Source organism: Giraffa tippelskirchi, chromosome 13 (assembly GCF_054371585.1).
Source record: "Giraffa tippelskirchi isolate mGirTip1 chromosome 13, T2T-mGirTip1v1.2.pri, whole genome shotgun sequence".
Classification (NCBI taxonomy): Eukaryota; Metazoa; Chordata; class Mammalia; order Artiodactyla; family Giraffidae; genus Giraffa; species Giraffa tippelskirchi.
In genome coordinates this window covers 63,832,215-63,853,346 of record NC_137287.1, presented here as the reverse complement: position 1 = coordinate 63,853,346, position 21,132 = coordinate 63,832,215, and the positions used below count along the sequence as shown (strand labels likewise).

Sequence of the window (21,132 nt, the reverse complement as noted above, 5' to 3'; positions counted from 1 at the left end):
TTTTTTTTACCTGCTTGGCCAAACACACAGCAAACTGAACTGATCAATCCGATCCAGAAAATCAGTTGTAAATTCATCTGAAATATAAAACGTACAATGTTATATTTTTTTTAAAAAAGGGTTAACACATTAAGCATAATCATTCCCACTCACCTGATTTTCTGATTTATAAACATAATACATCTTCTTCCCTAACCCTTCTCCATACTCACCCTCCTCCTCTCCCCCCAAGTTCCCAGAACCACTCTTACTTTTCTCCGAATCAAATATAGTTTAATATTTAATTAACAGTGCTCAGGAAAAAAATGTCAAGCATTCTCACCCCTAAAAGCTATGTATATTAAGCCTCTGTCCCATGGACTCTGTTACCTCCTGTGACTCCAAGGTGGCCAATCAGGCATATCCCAATGCCTCTGCTATCTCAGCACTGAATTGTGAGTGTGAGTGAGCCTGTCAGAATCCTGATCATGTCAACAGCTTGCTTACAACGTTTCAATCTTTTTCTTGCACAAGCCCCCAGTTCAGTTTTTCTGTCTGATGTCCTATAACTATTTCAAGAAAATCAACTTCTATGCATGAAATTTGTAAAATATTCAGTTCAGTTGCCTACAGTTTCTAGATCTATAAACATATGAATTAAAGTTTTTCACAACCTTAATCTACATCTTACCAGAGTTGTTCAAAGACAGCGAAAGTCATAGGTCACTAACTCTTAACTAGTCACTGCTCTTGGACTGTACTCTAGTAACATCTGCCCCTTCCACAAGAACGCAAAAAACCCAAAAGCACATATAACACACCCTCGAACAAAGATTAGCTTTACTACTTATCAAAGAAATATAAATTAAAGCAATAAAAGGTGAACTAGCAGGGGAAAAAAAGGTTTTTTTAACCCAACAAAACTTAATAAAAACTTATTGCAGGTGGGTAAGAGAAACCAGAGATGGCTCTGTAAATTGATACAATCTGGGGGAAATAATTTAACAATCTATATCAAAAACCATTAAAAATGTTTCTGCTCTCTGACTTAGTAAACTAGCTACTAGAAACTCATCCAAAGGAAATAATTTAAAATATCAAAGGTGATATATATGCACAATACTTTCATTACAGAACTCTAGCATGTTTATAAGTCAAAAATGCCAATGCCCTCTACCCATGATGCACAAAGAGCAAGGGACTAACTGAACCAACTTCATGGACTACTGGAGTCAAAAAGAATAAAATGCAGCAACATCACAAGGTTTACAGAATAATTTTTGGATACGAAGAACACATTTAAGATGATAGGTATGTAAAAATAATAATATATAAACATATAAAGTAACCAGAGTCCTGGAGATGACAGTTATAAGCATAATATAAAGACAATGGGTTCATTTGTTTTTAAATTGTTCTAGTATATTCTTCTTTTCACTTTCTTAGTAAAAACAATATGGTAGGGTAACTGTGTGGAATTTTTTTCTTCCTTGGTAAATTTCCTTTAATAAGGAAAAAAAAATTCCTTTAAAAACCGTCATTTTTCAGGGGCTTTTGTTCCAGGATACAATACCACAGCTCCAGAAAAATGTTCAAAAGTTCTACTCTGGGATCCTTGGGTTTCTTCTGCTGCCAAATGCTGCTTGCATTTTCTGGTTTTCCAGAGAAAAGCAGTGTGAATAACTCGCACACTAATCCACTTTGCAACCAAGCTCAGAACGGCCAGTTCTGTTATGCCCCAGTTTTGCTTACGCATCCAGAAGCCCAAATGAAGCTGAGGGTCACTGACAGTTCACCTTTTAAGGCCTGAATAAAAGGTTCAATGGGTAATAAATCCACGCAGACTATGATTCTGAGCAGTTCAAATAATGTTATCAATTCCAAAGTTATGACTAAAAGGCCCTGGACAGTAAGACACCCGAAGAAATGCCTGACTGTGATGAATGGAGTGTCTGAGCAGTTTCCACACCAAGGGAACAGAACAAATATCTGGTCCATATATGGACTCTGATCCATGGGTCTTCATAATACAACTCGGATCACTTTCAGGACCAGGAGACTACCTTAGAAAACCTTTAAAATGTCATACAACTCATAGAAGACCACTCAGATAACGTTACTAGGTAGCAGAAAATATTTCCTGGTGGCAGAAAATATTTCCTGACATTCTTAGGTTCCATGGCTTTAAAATATTACTTTAATGCCGCTGTCTTTTCCTCTATAAACCTTGACACGCTAAAGATCAGCCTTCTGAAGCCCTCTTGCCTCTGAAGAGCTCCCACCCCAGAAGCAGACAGCACAAGGGCTGCAGGCTGGCAGGCAGCTCGAGAGTAGTGGCATCGCGGCCAGGCTTTCTCCCCAGGAGAGGGAACAGCCACAGGGGATGGAAGAAGGCAGCCAGCAGGGGTAAGGAAAGTCACAAGGACCACAAGGCTGAGACAGAGCAGTGAGGAGCGGCCCTGAGCAGAGGGGTGGTGAAGAGGCAGCGGGGAGAGGGGAGGCGGGGGCAGCACGGCCCCCCAAGAACTGCCAAGACTTCCAGATGCCCGAGGAAACACTGGTCAGCGTGTGGTCCGGGGAGCACCCTCGGCCTGGAAACCCCTATCTCTGGAGGTAGGGCCCGTGACTACCTACCAGTCTCCTCGGTGACCCTCAAGCTGAGAAAGGCGCCCTGAGGAGTCTCCCCCCAAGAACAGCTCCCAGGGAGGGCCGCCAGTAAGAGATGCCTTCAGGTCCTGTCCTAACCCTGACTGTCCTCCTCTTCATGAGCAAAGGTCTAGAAAGAGCCGTAAACCCGGGTCTCTAGCTCCTCCTCCACCTGTGTAACTGGTGTCTGCCTCCTGTAGACACATCGGTTTACCACCCACAGAATGCACGCAGCATCATCGACTACACCTCACCGTTCTTCCTTAACATGCTCTATTCCCACCGACTTTATTGACTCCTCCCCTCCTCCTGGAAGAGCTTCCTTGGAAAATTCTGAAAGGTTCTGTGCCCTACAGGAGATACAAAGATTGCTGTATCAAGGAATTTTCAGTTCAAAGACAAAAAATACAAATAACTACAATGCGACGTGATGGTTTCTGTAAGGAAGATAAGCACAAAGTGCACTGAGGATGCCAAAACCTCCCAGGACAAGTTCAGAGGCTTCCTGGAGGCTGGAACCACAGCCACCTAGGAAATCACATGCAGGCCCTGCAGAGAAACATCCCTGGCCAGAGGTCCACATGTCAAGGCCACAGAGTCATGAGAAGAACTGTCGTAACTTCCTTCCAATCTCATTACTAAACATATATGTTTGGGTGACCTCTCGCTCTCTCCCCGCAAACTGGTGTTGACTTGGTCTAACTTTACAGAAAAAATGTATTTAAGCATTACTTGTAGTTAAATCTGGTCAGCGGGGTGAGTGGTTATTTTATCCCTGTAATTTTCTGCACTAAGAATAAATTACATTATGCTACAATCTTAAAATGTCATAGAGCTAAAAAAAAAAAAAAAAAACACCTTAAAGTACTTAAGTATTTTTGACAAATTATAAGCTAGAAATAACAGAGACTGAGACCAACAAGGCAGGAGGTTACAGTCAGGTTACAAAGTCTTAAATGCCATTCATGCTAAGAGTTTAGATTCTACGCTACATGTACCAAGGAAGCTGGCAAAAAATGGCACGGGGTAGTAACAATACAACATATATGTGACAGAAAATCAGTGGGGTAGAGGATGAATGGCAAGACAGGAGGTACTGGGCAGTTACAAAGCGTACTGCCCAGGCTTCAGAGTAACAGCGGACGAACAGGTGCTTAGGGGGGATCTGAGGCTGCTTAGGTAACGAAGACGGCTGCTTAGATAAGGAATGGTCAGAGAAAGGATCATCACTTTCAAATAAGGAAGACAGGGAAAGATGGAGTTAGGGGAGAAAATACTGATTTTGATTTAGAAATCTGAATGTGAAATGCCAGTGTGAAACCAAGGAAAGATATTAAGTGGGAAGTTAAGACCTACGGGTCTGGCTTTCAGGATTTCAGGGCTAGAGATACCAACCCAAGAGTTGTGGGCGGCAATGAAATTGCGAAGATGGATGAGACTGTGAACAAAAGAATACTTGGGCAGAGAGGAGAAGTGAAGGCAGGCCTGAAGAGAAGAAGGGAAAGAGTGCCCGAGCCAGGCTGCTTGGAGTAAAGACGGATGGAGCACAAGGGGCCCAGTTCCCTGAAGAGAGGTGCAGCCTCTTTCTCTAAGTCAGGGCAGGGGGTGAGAAGCTGAGCGAGTTCAGGCATGACAGCCTATGTTTCTTCCTGAAACAGGAAGCAAGGACAGGTACTGGGAGGAAAGGGGAGGGGGGTTGGCAGACGGAAGAAAATCAAGACAATGCAACAGGATTATGGAGCAGTGCTGAGGCCCAGCAGGTTCTGGACACCCTGATCTATAAAGGCACATTTCTAACACTCATCTCACCTGAAACTACCTGGTAATAATCTGCCCTGATGGGTTCTAAGCGCCAAGAACACAATCTTTCCTGTGTCTTCAGTGACAGGACCTGTAAGTGCTTGGCACAAAATCAGTGCTCAAAACTTATGCTGAAATACGTTAAATTGTATGTCATTTTTCTTGGACATTATTTAGAAGCCCAGGAAAGAAGACTTTCTCAGAATTAGTTAATACAACAAACCTTTAAATAGCAAACTGTTAGTATAGATACCCTAGGGATAACAATTTTCAATCCACGTTAAGTATACACAAGCCAACTTTCAGCTAGATATAAAATGCCTTACACTCTAGGCGTTTGTACATCATGAACCAAAATTCATTTACATATACAAGCAACACAAACATAGGTACTGAAATACTACACACACTCAGTTACAAGGTGGCCAACCAGACCATCCACTTATTGGTTATTATACTAGTTATTAGCACAAAACCCGAAGTTTTTAGAAATTCTTGTAGAAACAGTCAAATTGCTGAGACTACCTCCCATGGGTCCTCAGACTCCAATCTGAAACTGGAATTAATGCCACTGTTTACAGAGCAAGTGCAGGAGGAGGAAGGGGCAGTGCTGATAAAACACACAGCGAGAAGGACACAGTCAAGGGCCTGGATATCAGGGTGCAGGTGAGAGAAAGGGCTAGAGTGCCAGGTGTAACATTTCAGGGGCGGGCAGTCTTGGGTAAAAGGTCGAGGTGAGAAGACAGCTATGGGAACTGGGTTGGCTGGGGTCTGTTCCCAAAGCAGAGTCTGAGACGAGAGCAGGCGTGCAGGCAGCTCACTCACAGGGTGACCGCAGAATGAGAGGTGCTGAAGATGGCGAACCAAGAAGAGAAAAGGCCAGGGCACTTTAGCTACCACAGGGGTGCCCAGGGGCTTGGTCTTCCTGAGAAGTCCTGAGAAGTGTATACAGTTCACCTCTGAATCCATGGGTTCCATCAGCAGATTCAACCAACAACAGATGGAAATAAATTTTTTTAATTGTAGAGTTCCACAAAGCAAAACTTGAATGTGCCCTGCACAGGCAACTCTACATAGTATTTACATTGAATTAGGCATCATCTGGAGGTGACAAAGTGTACGTGAGGATGTGCATAGGTTACATGCAAGAACTACACCCTTTCAAAGAGACTTGAGCATCTGTGGATTTGCTTGGGGAGGAGGAGTGTCCTCGAACCAATCCCCCTCGGATACTGAGGGACAACTGTGGAAAGTGTGTCCAAGAGAGAAGGGTCACTGGGAAGACGTGCCTCAGTTCTAGTTCCCACAGGTAAAAGTCTGCCCCAAGGGGCTTCCAAGAACAACAGTACATCCAACCAGAAGGCTCCTGCCAGCTTCTCTCCCCATGGACAGACAAGAGGGCTGGCTGGAGATGCCCTGGGGTTGAAAACACAGAAGCATGTGGCAAGATGCAGTCAACCAGAGTGAGTCAGAGAACTGCTCTGAGAGGCAGCGACCGGTACCAGAGGAGGCCCGAGGAAGTGAGGACACAGAGGTTTCTAGTCCAGCGCTCAAAGCCCCTGGCGTTAGAAGAGCAAGAAAACTGCTAGAACAGAGTGCGAGTAGTGTCACTTGCATTAACTCTGGAGATGTCAATGATGGCAAGAACTGGGGAGGGGATTTAGGCCAGGTGAATCACATATAGGCACACAGACATATATTAAAACAAACACAAACAACTTCTCTTTGAAAGATTTAGTAATTAAGACGTATGAAGCTCTTTCCCATCTACTGCAGATGTGTATAACTGACCTGCCTTATGAACTGTCATCTTCCCGAGGTCAGGTCTCTGTGTCCTCTGTACCTAGCCCAGTATCTTAATATTTAATATACAAAGAGTCTAAAAATAACTGCAAATATTCTGAGGTATCCCCAGAAAAGTAAACAAAGGCAAGCAAGCAGAATGCAGCGCTCACCACCATTTGCTAAGGCAGAGCTCAGAGTTCAGAGCGTGGACTGTGGAGTCAGGTGCCTGTACTCAAACCTCTAATCAACCCCTAACTAAGCAGGTGATACTGGCAAGTTATTTAATCTGTGCCTCACTTTCCTCATCTTTAAAATGGACACTACAGTTTCTACCTTACGGGGGATATGTGAAGTTTACATGAGTTGTAAATATAAAATATTGAAAACAGCATCTGGCACATTGTAAGCAATACCTAGATGGTACTTGTTATCATTATTACTATACATTACAGCTGGAGCTCAGCAACAACTTGATTTAATAAAGAAGTACCTATGTTTGAATGTTTAGGTTCTTTTCAATCGTAATTATTAACCAAAAACTCGGAATTGACCCATGTTAGGTGAAACACAAGATATGGAAGAAAGGATAAAGTATAAGGATTAGAAAAAAACACAACTGCAAACAATAGATTAATGTTGACTTTTTATAGCAATTAATAATTACTTTGACATGATATCAAAACCTGATACTGTATATGGTTATGGTGGTTTAGTCGCTAAGTTGTGTCCAGTTCTTGTGACCCCATAGTCTGTAGCCTGCCAGGCTCCTCTGTCCATGAGATTTCCCAGCCTAGAATACTGGAGTGGGTTGACATTCCCTTCTCCAGGGGATCTTTCTGACCCAGAGTCTCCTGCATTGCAGGTGGATTCTTTACCAACTGAGCCACCAGGAAGTCCTATACTGTAAAAAATAAGGCTTAATCAGGTGCTTATTATTAATTAGATACTAATTATTATGCTAAGTACAATTAGATCATTATTTTAGGTTCCACATTTAAGTAGGATCATTCTACATTCTACTTCCACATTTAAGTAGGATCATTCTACTTTCATATTTCTAACAATTTATATGTAAAATAATAAAAGCATCAAAACCTTAATGCTTTTTACTACCACATTAAATACAGCACATATATTTTTGAATGTTAGTATTACAAATCACCTTAAAAAAAGATCAGGGTGGAGGGTAACATACCTAATTAAAATAGAAACAAGGAAGAATGACTTCAGCTTTCTTCTACATGGGGAAGCAAATCTAGGAGAGGCTAAAAGGAGGAAGGAAACTGCCCTCAAAAGACATCTTGTAGCAGAAACTTAGACCAGGAGGCTGCGTACCAGTCTGGTTCACTCAGAGACTGCTGCCCACTGAGAACTATAAAACACAAGGGCGATCTGTTCACTTAGAAGGTGGATGAGGCTCACACCAGGCACACCAGAGAGTGATAACGATAATTGAGTTTTGATGATTTATGGTAATTTGTACCAAAAAGTTTTATTTTTACTTTTATTCTAACACCTGCAAATGACTATAAAAATGACAATAATTAATAAAAATAATAACAGCTATCTCTTCTAAGCAACTCCATGAGGTTGGAAACAATATTGTCTTTGTTTCATATATGAGGAAGCCAAACCACAAATACCTTCTCCAAAGTCACACAGGTAGAACTGAAACCAGACCATCTGAATTCTGAAGCTGTGACCTGAGTCTGTGCTCCATTAAACTACAGTAGTTTGAAGGCATATTCAGTCACTATTTCAAAAATAAAAAAACATCCTTCTAATGTTAGAACTGACTCAGATAACAGAAATGACAAGGACTTAAAATGTTCTTTGAGTTTATTTCTTAGTCCTTCAAAATGACTGGAGGCCAACAGAAGTTATTTTAATTGTCAAATTTCCTGAGTATACTGACAGGTTATGGTCTCATTCCTACAAAAGCATTTCATCCTAATATCTTTTCTTACTACATTTAATTTTAACTAAAGGGTCATAAGGGCTTCCCCGATGGCTCAGTGGTAAAGAATCCACCTGCAACGCAGGAGATGCAGGTTCGATCCCTGGGTCAGGAAAATCCCCTGGAAGAGGGCATGGCAACCCGCTCCAGTATTCTTGCCTGGAGAATCCCATGGAGAGAGGAGCCTGGCAGACGACAGTCCACAGGGTTGCACAGAGTCGGACACGACTGAGCAACTTAGCAAGCACACAAAGGGTCATAATTCATCCTTTGAACAATAAATAATCTCAAACAGCTCCCCCAACACATCTCATTCTGGTAGTTAGAAACATGCAATTGTTCCCTTTGTCAAAAACTGTACATAATTAATCTCCACTGCAAACTCATCTTTATTTATCAAAGTTAAATGTGGTTTTATGAACTAGTCAAACTTTTAAATACATACTTAGTTATCTATTAATGTTCTTAACAATGTGACAAATAACTCATTTGGTATTTCTTTTTACATTTACAGATAGGATCTTTAGAAATTTTATATGTACTTTATTTATAGAAATTAAACAATTATGCTTTAGAGAAAAATTACTTTAAAAAAATGGCAAATTACATTTACTTTAAGTTTAAAAATTGGGTGCTCAGAAGCCATCTATGCCCCAAAGGACACAGCACAAAAAGAAGTCATCCACAAAAGATTTCTTCCTATAAAATCTTTGCACAAGAGCACATTTTTATTCAATACAACTTGGATTTCCAAGTCAAATATCAACTGCATATCTACCATGTACCAGACATATAACTGACAAAGCTGGGACATGAACCCAGGCATGAACTGAAAGCCCAAGCTTTCAACAGAAGTAGGTTTCCAATAAGAAAGTTTCCTTTTTTTCATATCCTAACATTTTAAATCTTTTCACCTTAATGATGGAATAGATTCAGATACCTCCATTGAGGTATACTGTAAGCCTCTCCTGAAAATAGGATAAGGTTAGATTCATCCCAAGTCTGTATCACCATTGCTATTTTCTGTATCTGTGTTTAAAAGGAAAAAAATAAATAGTCCAATAACACGTTAATATTTACAAACCAATACAGCCCAGAAAAGGAACACAGAGCCAAGAGGAAAGCCTCAGGCAATTACCAGGCAGTTCACCCCGCATTTCACCCTGCTTCTCCCCACGCAAAGCAAGCAGACAGGAGAGCACATAATAGCCTGCTCTGCTTCACACCATCAGATTCAAGGGTGAGAGCTGGGGATCAATTCACCAAGAACAAGAGTACCTTTCCCCTTGTGAGAAGAACAATTAAAACTCAACATTTTCCCCCCTCTCTGGCAGGAAGAGGTGCGTGGTGGTGATCCTGGAGATGTCTATGGCCCAAATAAATAATAAGCTACAATGAATGATTAACAAAACTTAGCAGAAAGGATGAAAGGGGGAAAAAAAGGGGAAAGAGGAAAGAAAGGAGGTTGAGTACTCCAAGGCAAACAGGCAACATTTCCTTTGAAGTCCATGTCCACCCACTGTGGTGGATAAATAGTAGTCTGAAGCAGAAAACTTTCTAAAACTCAGGACTCCCACCCAGAAGTAAAAAAAAAAAGGCTTTTTATGAGCACTGACCCCTTCTTACCCAAAGGTGGTATCAGCCTGAGTTGAGTCCCAACAACAAAGGTTTGACTACTCCAAAGCTACAGGCTTAAAAAACAATTTGAAACCTGAGAATAGGGCCAATATTTAAAGAAAATTACAGAATAACAAAACAAAATGTGTCTATTCTGGGGCTTCCCTGGTGGCTCAGCAGTAAAGAATCTGCCTGCAATGAGGGAGAGGTAGGTTCGAACCCTGGGTCAGGAAGATCCCTCCAAGAAGGGAATGGCAACCCACTCCAGTATTCTTGCTTGGGAAATCCCATGGACAGAGGAGCCTGGTGGGCTATAGTCCACGGGGTTGCAAAAGAGTCAGACACGACTGAGCAACTAACCAACAACTGTGTCTACCGCACCGCCCCCCCCACCCCGCCCCATGAAAATGAGAAAATGGAAGATCAGTCATCAGCACCCACCCCTGTGGTGCAAAGAGAAGATAAAGAATGGACACACTGTGTCTTGGGAAATAGTTTCAACGATAAAGATGGAAGTCAGGGCATGGAACTGAACTACGAAAAATTTCTACAGTACAAAAAGAGAAAATTAAGAATCTTCTCTGGAAAAAAAAGGAGAATGAACTTATTATGCTCTTCAAGGAATTAAGAAAATCTCAAATAGATTTTGTAGCAATCAAACACAGTAAGACCACAAAACTAGAGGAAAAGTGTACAGAGCTAAGGGAGGAAATTTTAAGTTGAAATCCTCTGCAGAACTCAAACACACAGGAACAGAATCAACATGACAGGAAGAGCAGACTTGAGCACACAGAATTCAAAATAATTCAAAGCAATAAGAGGCATGAAGTTATAGCCAATAGTGATCCAGTAAATAGACAACTGGTATACCACCACCACCACCTCCCCCACCAAAAAGGTTACAGCCTTTACATGAGGACCAAAAAAAAAAAAAACAAAACATTAAGCATTAAATTCCAAAAAATGGTGAAGGGACATAAAAAAGCTCCAAGCTCATAAAATAAGCAAAAGGACGAGACTTAAAACACAAGCAAGGGATTTCCCTGGTGGTCCAGTGGCTAAGACTCCACTCTCCCAATGCAGGGAGCCTGGGTTCCATCCCTGGTGGGGGAACTAGATCGTACCGCCAGCAACTGAAGACCCTGCATGCTGCAACTAGGATTGAGGATCCCACGTACTGCATCTAAGACCTGGTACAGTCAAATAAATAAACAAGCAAAAGTTAAACACTTTAAATAAATCTATTAAGACATAATATGAAGGGCTGACCAAAAACGAGCATGAAAAGTTGCCTGAACTTAATTCTTCCCAGATCCTCCTTCCACTCAAAAGATAAGATATTACCCAGCAATTGCTATATTTCAAACTAGCCTAGCGAGCTGTTCCTTCTTTACACTTGGCTATGTCTATAGATTTTGCCTTTCTCTGTGAAGGGACAAGAGTAAGTCAGCAGCTGCTTTGGTTGAAGAATTTACTTTGGGGCAAGTTTACAAAGAACTAGCAAAAACAAGTTTACCATCTTAACTAGTGGGATCGACAAGCACTTGAGAGTAATATATGTTCCACGTAATTTCGGTCGAGGATAACTGTAAGTTATGCTCCCTTGGGTAATTTTATCTACTTTTTAGGTAAGTCATTTCAAAATTTTTACTTGGTCAAAACTTTAATAAATTTTGACTTTATGTTTTGTGCTATCTCTCCTCTGCCCTGTATGAGATTGAAACAAACACAGTGCTGAGTATATTCTAAATATATATATAGTAAATATCGGTAAAACTCAATTTCTCACTTAGCACTAAGCTGGGAACAATATCTACCTTAGAACTGTTACAAGGATAAAATATGATCATGAATGTAAAACAAATATCTTTACAGTGACCTATAGATCACAGGTTACTTGATTACTGAATTTTCTTCTTGCTCTTCAACTCATTCACTGACTTCTAAACATTAGAACCTGAGTGCCTACTTAATAAACCGTTCTCAATCTTTTTGAGCCCTATGGCTTCAGTAAGCACAAATCCACTCCTACTGTTTCTGTTGTGTTTTCCTGAAATAACATAATACTAAGCGCAACTTTTAAAACTACACTCTCCACCTCCAATAATCAAATATGACCCACCACTACACCTTTGGAGAAGGAAAGAAATTACAATCTGAAATAAATAATAAACTGTACAATACTGGAGAGCTAGTAAATTACTATTCTTAATTTCACAAAGACGATGAAAGCTTAAGTTATCTGTGTATTCATTCAATAACATTTATACACAGAAATGTGACCTCCATACATCAAATGGTACACTCAAATTTTTCATCTATTTTCCTCATCATTCTTAATTTTTTCACCCACCACCACAAGTAGAATTAACTACTATTTTTTTTGCCCCCAAATATTGATAGTCTGGCACAGTAAATGACAAACCTTCAGTGATGCTCAAGAACAGTGTTGTTGAATTCAAATTTCTATTACAACTAATTGTAATTATGTCTGTGAACCACACCAGACTAGAGCTGGAGGGCAAGAATCCAGGCCCTCATTTTAAATATCCTTCATTTTATTTATATATGTATGATTATATATCAAAGTAATCAAATAATATGTACTTGCTAAGTATTCTGCCTTCTAACTATACTGTCCTTTGACCATGTCACCATCCATATTCTCTTTGGTCATACCATTCCAAGCTCCTCCCGGCCCTCCAAAACCACTTAAGCCAAAGCTGATCTTTTTCTCAAAATCTACGAGAATCACCTGGTACAGTGCATTGCGTAAACGTCCTGTGGGGTTTGCTACATTTCCCTAGATTGAAAACAATGATTCCCAACTAGACAGTATCCTCAACTGCAAGGTGCAGGTCAGCTTCCTGACCTACACCCAGTAAGCACCACACTGCTCAGGGAAGCGGCACTTAACACACTAACTAAAAGGCCACTGACAACAGAGCTCCATCCTGACAGAGAGCTAAGAGTAATAGACTTGGCTGGCCACCACTTGCAAGCTTTCTCAAAGCCATGACTTGGCACACCATGTGCCCTCTGGAGTGAGGGCACAAGAGAATGGTTGCTCATGGGAGAGGAGAGACCTGTCCTCTGTAGAGTCAGGTCACACAGCAGTTGGCCTTCAGTTCACAGGGCAATAGAAAGAGAGAAACCAAGAGACCACTTTACAACGTAGATACAGAAACCAGAGCCCTTTCAAGGTGAGGTGCTCCAGAAAACGTCCCAGAGAAGCTCACTCCGAGCTTGCCCAAAACCCAGGTTTCCCAGTCAAGAAGCCTCTGCTACATCAAACTGCCCCTCTAAAGATGCTTCTCTCTTCACCTCAAACAAGCTCATCGAAGGAAAAACCTGAAAAGATCCAAGTCCCCCACTAAGCTATCACAGGAAGGAACCAGAAATTCAAACAAACTGAGGAAGGGAAATGCTTTTTCTAGATTCCTTTTCCTCCACCCAGCCTTTGACTGGGAAAGTGTTTCCAGGGCTCCTCGGTGGCACCTTTTCACTCTACACTCTCTCCAGTATTTTCATCTGCAGCCCAGAGCGTCAGCCTGTACAGACTAAGAATTCCCAAATCGTAGGCTCCCAACCAGACTGCCGGTTTTGAGCTTGCAGTCAACTACACTCCAGGCATCTCAGCAGTTCAGCATTCCCCTGCCTCCAGGCGGCCAGCAGCACAGCACCCCCTTGCGGTCATGCTTCCCACCTCGGACAAGCCACCTCCTAACCAGACACCTAGGCCACTTCAGCTCCTTTCTCCTCTCTTACCTCAGACACCAAGTCTGACCTGTCCACCCTCCAAAAGAAGTAGTTCTTGTAGCCCCACCCAGGTCATCCCCCATGCCAAGGATCTCAAAAGCTTTTTAATACTCCTTTTATCATTTAACAACAGAAACAAAAAGAAACTTGAGGATACGTGTACCCCAAAATATGTATTTATAAATTAAAATACATGTACTTCTACAGCAATGTGGTAAGATATTATAAATCATAATAATAAATTTAACATTTATTAAAAAGATAGTCTAATATTTTCTTCCTACATCCAGTGAATTATTTTTTACATCCCTGGGGTCCAGGAAGCTGCACTTTGGAGACTGTACGAGACAAGTCCAATAATTGTGTGTTTATACATGCATGCACTATGCATATTTGAAAGTTTGTCACACACATTTTTTGATCAGATGATATACATATGCTTTAGCATATTGCTAAATATAGTTACAAACCAAAACTAAAGCTTAAAAGTAGCTGACTTCTGTATTATTTTATAAATAAAACTTAACTCTGCAAAAGTCTCATGATTAGTCACATTTAAAAGATGAGAAACCTGCAAAGTATAGCTTGGCTCCTTTTGCCTACAGCTCCAGAACAAGAAATACCACCTTTTTCACTTATCTACTGAAAATTCTAAGACTGCTAAGGTTCTGAAGGTTTTCTGCACTGCAACTCCTGTAACCTAGATATGTAATTTTCTCAGTTTTCTACAGCTATAGATATTGCTATCATTTCAGGGTTCTGAAAAATAAGGTACTCTTCTGGACTCTTACCCCAATCAGCCTACCCTCTGGACCCCAAGACTCCCACCTCTGCTATAACAACATACAAGGACAAAATCCCACAACATATGACCAGTCAGAATAGACTTGCTCACACAAAAAGAGATATTTACATATTTGCACAATATAATCTAGGATTCCACTGACAACCAGACAGATCCTAACCCTCCAGGCAGAGTAGGGTAATCAGTCCACATGAATCCTCTCAGATACTAATTGAATTTGTTGCATGTTCAGAAATATCAATTAGCAGAATTCAAAAGTTCTAAAACTTTATCTCATCTTTCATCTCATCACTCCTGCAGAGTAGTCAAGAACAACTAATGCACCCACACATATACCATGAAAACAAGCACCACCTGAAACTGTTAATTTTCAGTATTTTATAAAGTAACCAGATGCCCTAGTTTCCCCAGGAGTTAGGAATTTATCGACCCCAGTATAGGACTACATGTTCATTCAATGATGCTAATTTGGGGCAGCTTTTAAATATCCTGACCAGAAAGCTGAGGAGAAAGCCACCTAAATCCAATGATTTATTCAATATTACTGACCCTATACCTTCCACACACAGAATACTGAGGGGATTAGAAAACAATACAGAATTTAACACTCTTTTAAAAAGAATCAACATTACAAAAACTTTAAATTTTAAGTCTGTGAAATCAACATTGATGACTGAATTTGGAGTCTGCTATTTACAGAAGCAAAGTATTAACCACATCCCGTCTTTTTAACTAGCATTCTAATATCTTCCATTTTATACTGAATTCTAGAGCAGGTATAATGGTTTTCTCAAATGCCTGTAACTAAAACATTGATCTGTTTCATGTGTTTTCTGTTTATCAGCTAATCATCTTCAGTCCCTCATTTATTAATCAGTGAACTAAAATTATTTTCAAATGTGAACATTTCAGTAGGACTCTTAAGCCAGCCCTGACTCCTGTGAGCCCCGATGTCCACAAATCCAGAATAGGTAACTTGCAAGTCAAGTTCCTTCACCACTTCTAAATACACAACGTATTGCAAAGTCTGCATTCAGTTTAAGAAAAATTCCTAATCGAAATTCAGTTAGCATTTGTTATTATTGTACCATCAAAACAATAAAAAATAACAATAATTCTACCCAGCTAATATTTATGTGGAATGCAGATCCAAAGAAACCTTACTGATAATATTACCAATTAACATGGTGAGATTTTTTTTAAGTCTACTATATCAAGAAGGAAAGAAAAGGAGTTAATAGTTATTGAGCTAAGTGTCTTCCATCTTACATTTTCTCTTCACTACACTGTACTTATGCAAGGTTACCTGTGGTTCAAACATGGGTTGCTGGACCACATGGGTTGTCCTCATCACAGCTGGATGACCACCTATGCTCCCTGTGCCTCAGTTTCTTCATTTGTAAAACAGGGATTAAATACAACACCTACCTCTTTGGATCGGTTCCAGGATTAAATGACAAAATAAAGGTAAGGTGCACAGAACTAAGCATGGCCCTCACTGTCCTCACTGTAATAATTACTGGCTTTATTAGTAGTATAGGTAGGTACTGTTCCCATTTTTCAGATGGAAGAAATGGAGCCTCTTTAGAGTGTAATTTACTACTAATGATCATACAGACTAGCGCTAGGTTTTGACGGCAAAAGCACAAAACTGGTGAAACAAAAATTGCTCAGGCATTAAATACTACCATTCTTAAACATGCAACTTCTTATGAAGCATAAGGAACGGCACGAATCAGGAACAGGCCGGGCAGGAACCCTGGACACGGCCGCGGCGCCCACACCCAGCATTAGGGGAAGGGCCCACAGGACGCGCCCACCCGGCGCCCCGGTGCCCAGCGGCTCGGCGACGCCCGGGACGCGAGGCTGGAGCCGGGGTGAGTGGTCCCGGCGTGGAGGCCCGGCAGTCGGCGGCTCGGACAGCCAGGGCCGAGGCCGCTCCCGGACGCAGGTCCGCGGAGGCCCGTCCGCGCCCCGCCGGCCGGCTCGCGCCCAGCCCAGGTCGCGTCCGAGTGGCGGGTCCGACCCCGGGCCTCCGCGACCGCGGCCCCGCAAGGACAGCGCCCCTGCCCGGAAGGTCCAGGAGCGGCCGCGGCCCGACTTCCTCCCCCGCCCGACAGCTTGGAATCCACCCGGAGGCCGCAGCCCCCACGCCTGCTCCTCCATAAGAGCCCGGCCGCGCACCGAGTCCGCCGCCCGCCCGCCCTCCCGGCCGGCCGCCTGGGCCCACCTTCTCCCGCGGCGTCCGGCCAGCGCGGTCGGCTCGGCCTGTGCTCCGCGGTTCCCGCTCGGCCTGTCCCGAGCTGGCGTGGCCTCCCAGGCTCGGGCGCGGCGGCGGCGGCGGCGGCTCCTCCTCCTCGCGGGCGGGAGGAGGAGACTCGGCGGCGCGGGGCCGCCTCCCGGCAGGAAACGACCCCCGGGGCACCGCCTCCCTGGCGCTGCGATCCCGCTCCTCAGGCCGCCGCCGCGGCTCTCGCCCTCCGGAAGCGCATTCCTCTCGGGCCGCGTCAGCCGCGCCCGCGGTGGGAGGGGGATGGGCAGGGGGAGGAGCGGGGGACGGCGGCGTGGGACGTGCGAGGGGCGGGGGCCGCCGGGACAAAGGAGCGGTCCGGCCGGGCTACCGGCTCCGCTGCAACCTCGGCGGCGTCTCCTCCTTTGCAGCCGAGGGGGAGAGGGAGGATTTTTGCCTGGCCCTGCTCACCTTAATATCCTTCTCGGCCTGCCTTAGGCGCTGCTTCTCCAAAGCCCCATGTCTGTCTGGCCGGCCGGCCGGCACAGGACTGCCCGGCTTTGAACCCTGGAAGCCCTGCCTCTCAGGAGCCGGCTCAGACAGATCGGGACACTTAGTCAAGGCTTCGTGGGGCCAAAAACGTTTCCCTTTTGCAAGGGAAGTAGCTAAAGCCGATATTTTTTCTGATGGGAGGCTTTGCTTGATTTACGTCTTTGAGAGAGGGGAAGACTTAAGGAGACGGGTGCCAGGAAAGATGAAGAAAGTTGTAGAGAAAAACTGATGAGTTAAGGAGCAGCTTTTTGTTAGGTTCATCTGGAGGTCCATTTATAGGGAACAGGGAGGAGAAAGAAAAGTTCATCCTTGATAACAGTTTCTGTTCATCCTCACTTTTTTTACTAGGTGGACAGGGGGGCTGGAGAAGAGACAGCTAAAAGAAGCATGGCTCGGCACATTTTGATAAGATCGAAACCTCTGCCGGCTGGCATCATACTGAAACCCGGTTACTTAGAATGCTCTGCTGGCAGGCTGCCATCCTGTTAGCAGAAAACGTGCATTGCCACGTGGTGAACAGCAGCACCCTGTTGGGAACAGAACTCGAATGATGAGATTTGTGAAACTGAGAAGCAGTGTTTCACTTGGGGAAGATTAGAAGCTGTGATGCTCATTTGACCGCCCATCTTGAGAGGAAAAAAAAAAAGACAACCCCATCTATGGAAATGTTGCCCATTGCTCGCCAGCAAAATTAAATCTTTGGTTAGGTAATCTCTGGAAACCTCTAAAGAAACAAGAATACTTTTTCCCACTTAATGGATGAGCAAATTTAAGAGACTAAATGATGTTTCCTTATTTGTGCAATCTAAAAAAGGATACAGATGAACTTATTTACAAAAGAGAAATAGTCTCATACACCTAGGAAAACAATCCCATGGTTACCAAAGGGTGATGGGGAGGGAGAGTAAATTAGGAGTTTGGGATGAGCATACACACACTACTCTATACAAAACACAAACAACAAGGACCTACTGGAGATCACAGGGAACCATATTCAGTAACTTGTAATAACCTATAGTGGAAAAAAATCTGAAATATATTTATTCTTTTTCAGATTCTTTTCCATATATATTCTTCCTCAGGTTCTTTTCGGTGATACATATAACAAACTTTTCTGTACACCTGACGCTAACATAACATTGTAAAGCAACTATACTTAAATTTTTAAAAATTAATGTTTCTATGTTAATAACCCAATGGTGCAGCTGCCACCAGACCTCAACATTCTTGAATTTAAAGGTACCATTTATACCGTTGTTCAAAACTGATCAAAATCTATGTCTGGTCTCAACATGGATTACCATTCTAAAGGTAAAGTGTAGTTTATCCATGCTTGATTTGTATGACTTCCCTAGAACTTTCTTCCTTGTGTGATTTGCTACAAGAACATTATGGAATTCACATCTGGACAACATTAAACTAAATTAGGTCAAAGACAGTGTAATCATCTTTTTAATCTCAGCGTCAAACACCCTTCCAGGTCACACAATAGGGGCTCAGCTAATACTGGATAAATGAATAAATGGGTCCCTTTGCTCCCCTCGGACCACACCAGAACATCTGACTACACTAAAGTGTGAGTAGCAATTTATGTGCAGAACTTATGAGCTTTGAGGAAATGAGAAATTAAAGAAACATGTTCTCTAAGAAAAGCAGTTATTGGTCAGGAGTATGGCTCCATTTGTGATTTCATATAAATATTCATTGAAGGACAGCTAACTATAAAATTTATGAGTGTTCCAAAGGTTGGTCAGTTTTACCATGCTAAACAGAGTATCCTAGTAAGTAGGAATAGTGTAAGTCACATTGCTAAACCATGTCATGATACAACATCTATTAGTATCTTGAATTTAGGACAAATCATATGTTACCTACACTGTTTCCCAGTTATTATAAATTGTCTTATGCCATGTCATAAGTCATTTTTATCAAATAATTAAAAGTTGAGCTTTCCTTTAGTTTTGGCATCTTATTACTACATGCTCTCCAAAATATGTCTTTATTCACTACTGTTTTCCAAAGTAAGTTTTCAAAGTTGCTCACCAGCAAAGACTTTACTGTTCATTTCAATCACTGTTTAACCCCCATTTCTATTAATAATTAAAGGATAGGCTTACATAAATGAAAGGAATCACTAATATTTAGTCAAGTACAAAAGAGGCTAAAGGCCTCTCTAGAAACCTGATTATCTTTTTCAGACAATGGGATCAGAGTTGATTACTGACCTTTAGATCGAGTAGGCTGTATTTAATCAGTTGATTGTGGAATACAGGACTGGGAGGGGGAGTGGGTCAGTGTTGCCTCAGGAGTGGATTGCTGTCTTTCTCTTGTAGTTTGAACATTTGGGGAACGCAACCTGACAAATCTTACCCTGTCCAGTAAGCTACAAATCATCCCATGATAAGTTAAAGCCTTTTTAGTCTTTAGAGTGTGGAAGTCCCTCTATAAAAATGTAACATTTTACAAGCAAATATGTTAGTACACATTCATTTACAAATGATTTTCCAACTGTAGTAATCAAACTTAGGCAAGACTCCATGGGGTTAGAGCAAAGGGTGAACACCTGCGTAGTGAGGAGTATGGACCCCAAAACAAAAATGTTTTGGTCTGGAGCACTGGCTGGCACATTCTGGCTCAACTCAGACCAGGTCAACTTTAAATAAACTGGGTGAGTTTGTGTCCCAGCATGCTCAAGTTACCCCCAATGTGTCCGTTACCCAAGCATAACTATTAATAGCACCCCTTTTCATTCTCAAAAGTACATCCTGACATGGATGGTAGATTATATCATCACCCTATAAGTAAGTGTGTCCATCCAATGAGGTATGAAAAAAGTAATTTTAGCAATTCAAAGGGGATTCCTAGGGACACATTGCAAATCAGATCCCAGGTTTATAGGTGAAGACCAATTCCAACACTGATTCATCAGGAGAAAAAATTGTGTGAGGATGAGTGAAATGAATTAGGCAGTTCCTGTGTGGGGACTTCCCAGGTGGCTCAGTGGTAAAGAATCCACCTGCCAATGCAGGAGACTTGGGTTTGATCCTTGGGTCGGGAAGATGCCCTGAAGGAGGAAATGGCAACCCACTCCAGTATTCTTGCCTGGAAAATCCCATGGACAGAGGAACCTGGCAGGCTACAGTCCGTGGGGTCGCAGAGAGTCAGACACGACTGAGCATGCACACACATAAAGTCCAGGGAGTTAGGTGAGTCATGAGGGTGATGGAAGAGAACACTGGAAGGAGAGTTAGACACTAATCTCCTAGATAATTTTAGAATTGGAGGGTTTGCATCTATTTTGGAAAAACAGAATAATGTAACATCTTTAACATATGCGATGAAGATGTCCTTCTAGGAGATTTAATGAAAGAAAACTCTTGAAAGTAGCTTGGCTGATCAACAGATTTGAGTTTAAAATACCATTGTAAATGTATGCGATGGTTTCTGGAGCAGATTGATTGCCAGTAGCTAGGTAAGTCTTCCCTGGTGACTCAGCGGTGAAGAATCCGCTGCCAATGCAGGAGATGTGGATCTGATCCCTGGGTCAGGAAGATCCCGTGGAGAAAGAAATGGCAAACCACTCCAGTATTATTGCCTGGGAAATCCCATAGACAGAGGAACCTGACAGGGCTGCAGTCCATGGGGTCTCATAAAGTCGGACAGGACTTAAAGCGACTAAACAATAACAAAGTTAAGTTTTCAGCTACTTTTCTAAGAACTGTTTCTATAGAGTGATCTGGATACATTGTTCTCATCTACCACCTCCAGCTAGTTAGAATGTAAAACCCTTAAACATAAATAAAAATGAGCAAATGGGGTTAGGAGAAGGCAATGGCACCCCACTCCAGTACTCTTGCCTGGAAAATCCGATGGATGGAGGAGCCTGGTAGGCTACAGTCCATGGGGTCGCTAAGAGTTGGACACGACTGAGCGACTTCACTTTCACTTTTCCCTTTCATACACTGGAGAAGGAAATGGCAACCCACTCCAGTATTCTTGCCT

General features: G+C 42.4%; 2 protein-coding genes across 4 annotated transcripts in view; one reads left to right on the top strand and one right to left on the bottom strand.

The window, feature by feature from the left end:
- The window catches only part of ITGB1 (integrin subunit beta 1), a 42,036-nt gene extending 25,388 nt beyond the window's left edge, over nucleotides 1-16,648 (bottom strand). For all 3 annotated transcript variants that reach the window (XM_081558790.1, XM_081558791.1, XM_081558792.1), the window contains exons 1-2: nucleotides 16,579-16,648; nucleotides 11-77 (exon numbers count right to left, since the gene is read on the bottom strand). In XM_081558790.1, the coding sequence (XP_081414916.1) occupies nucleotides 11-77 (67 nt within the window). In that variant the 5' untranslated portion in view covers nucleotides 16,579-16,648. The remainder of the gene's footprint in view (nucleotides 1-10; nucleotides 78-16,578) is intronic.
- On the top strand, nucleotides 16,048-19,082 carry LOC145530953 (uncharacterized). Its single transcript, XM_081552285.1, has 3 exons — nucleotides 16,048-16,425; nucleotides 16,520-17,239; nucleotides 17,479-19,082. The coding sequence occupies exons 1-3, from the start codon at nucleotides 16,048-16,050 to the stop codon at nucleotides 17,617-17,619; spliced, it is 1,239 nt and encodes a 412-aa protein (XP_081408411.1). The 3' UTR covers nucleotides 17,620-19,082.
- The last annotated feature ends 2,050 nt before the right edge of the window (nucleotides 19,083-21,132 follow it).

Coding starts and splice junctions, on each gene's coding strand:
- LOC145530953 (XM_081552285.1), top strand. CDS start 16,048: ATGCAACTTCTTATGAAGCATAAGGAACGGCACGAATCAGGAACAGGC. Junction 16,426..16,519: donor ACAGCGCCCCTGCCCGGAAG/GTCCAGGAGCGG, acceptor CCTCCATAAGAG/CCCGGCCGCGCACCGAGTCC. Junction 17,240..17,478: donor GTTTCCCTTTTGCAAGGGAA/GTAGCTAAAGCC, acceptor TTTTTTTACTAG/GTGGACAGGGGGGCTGGAGA.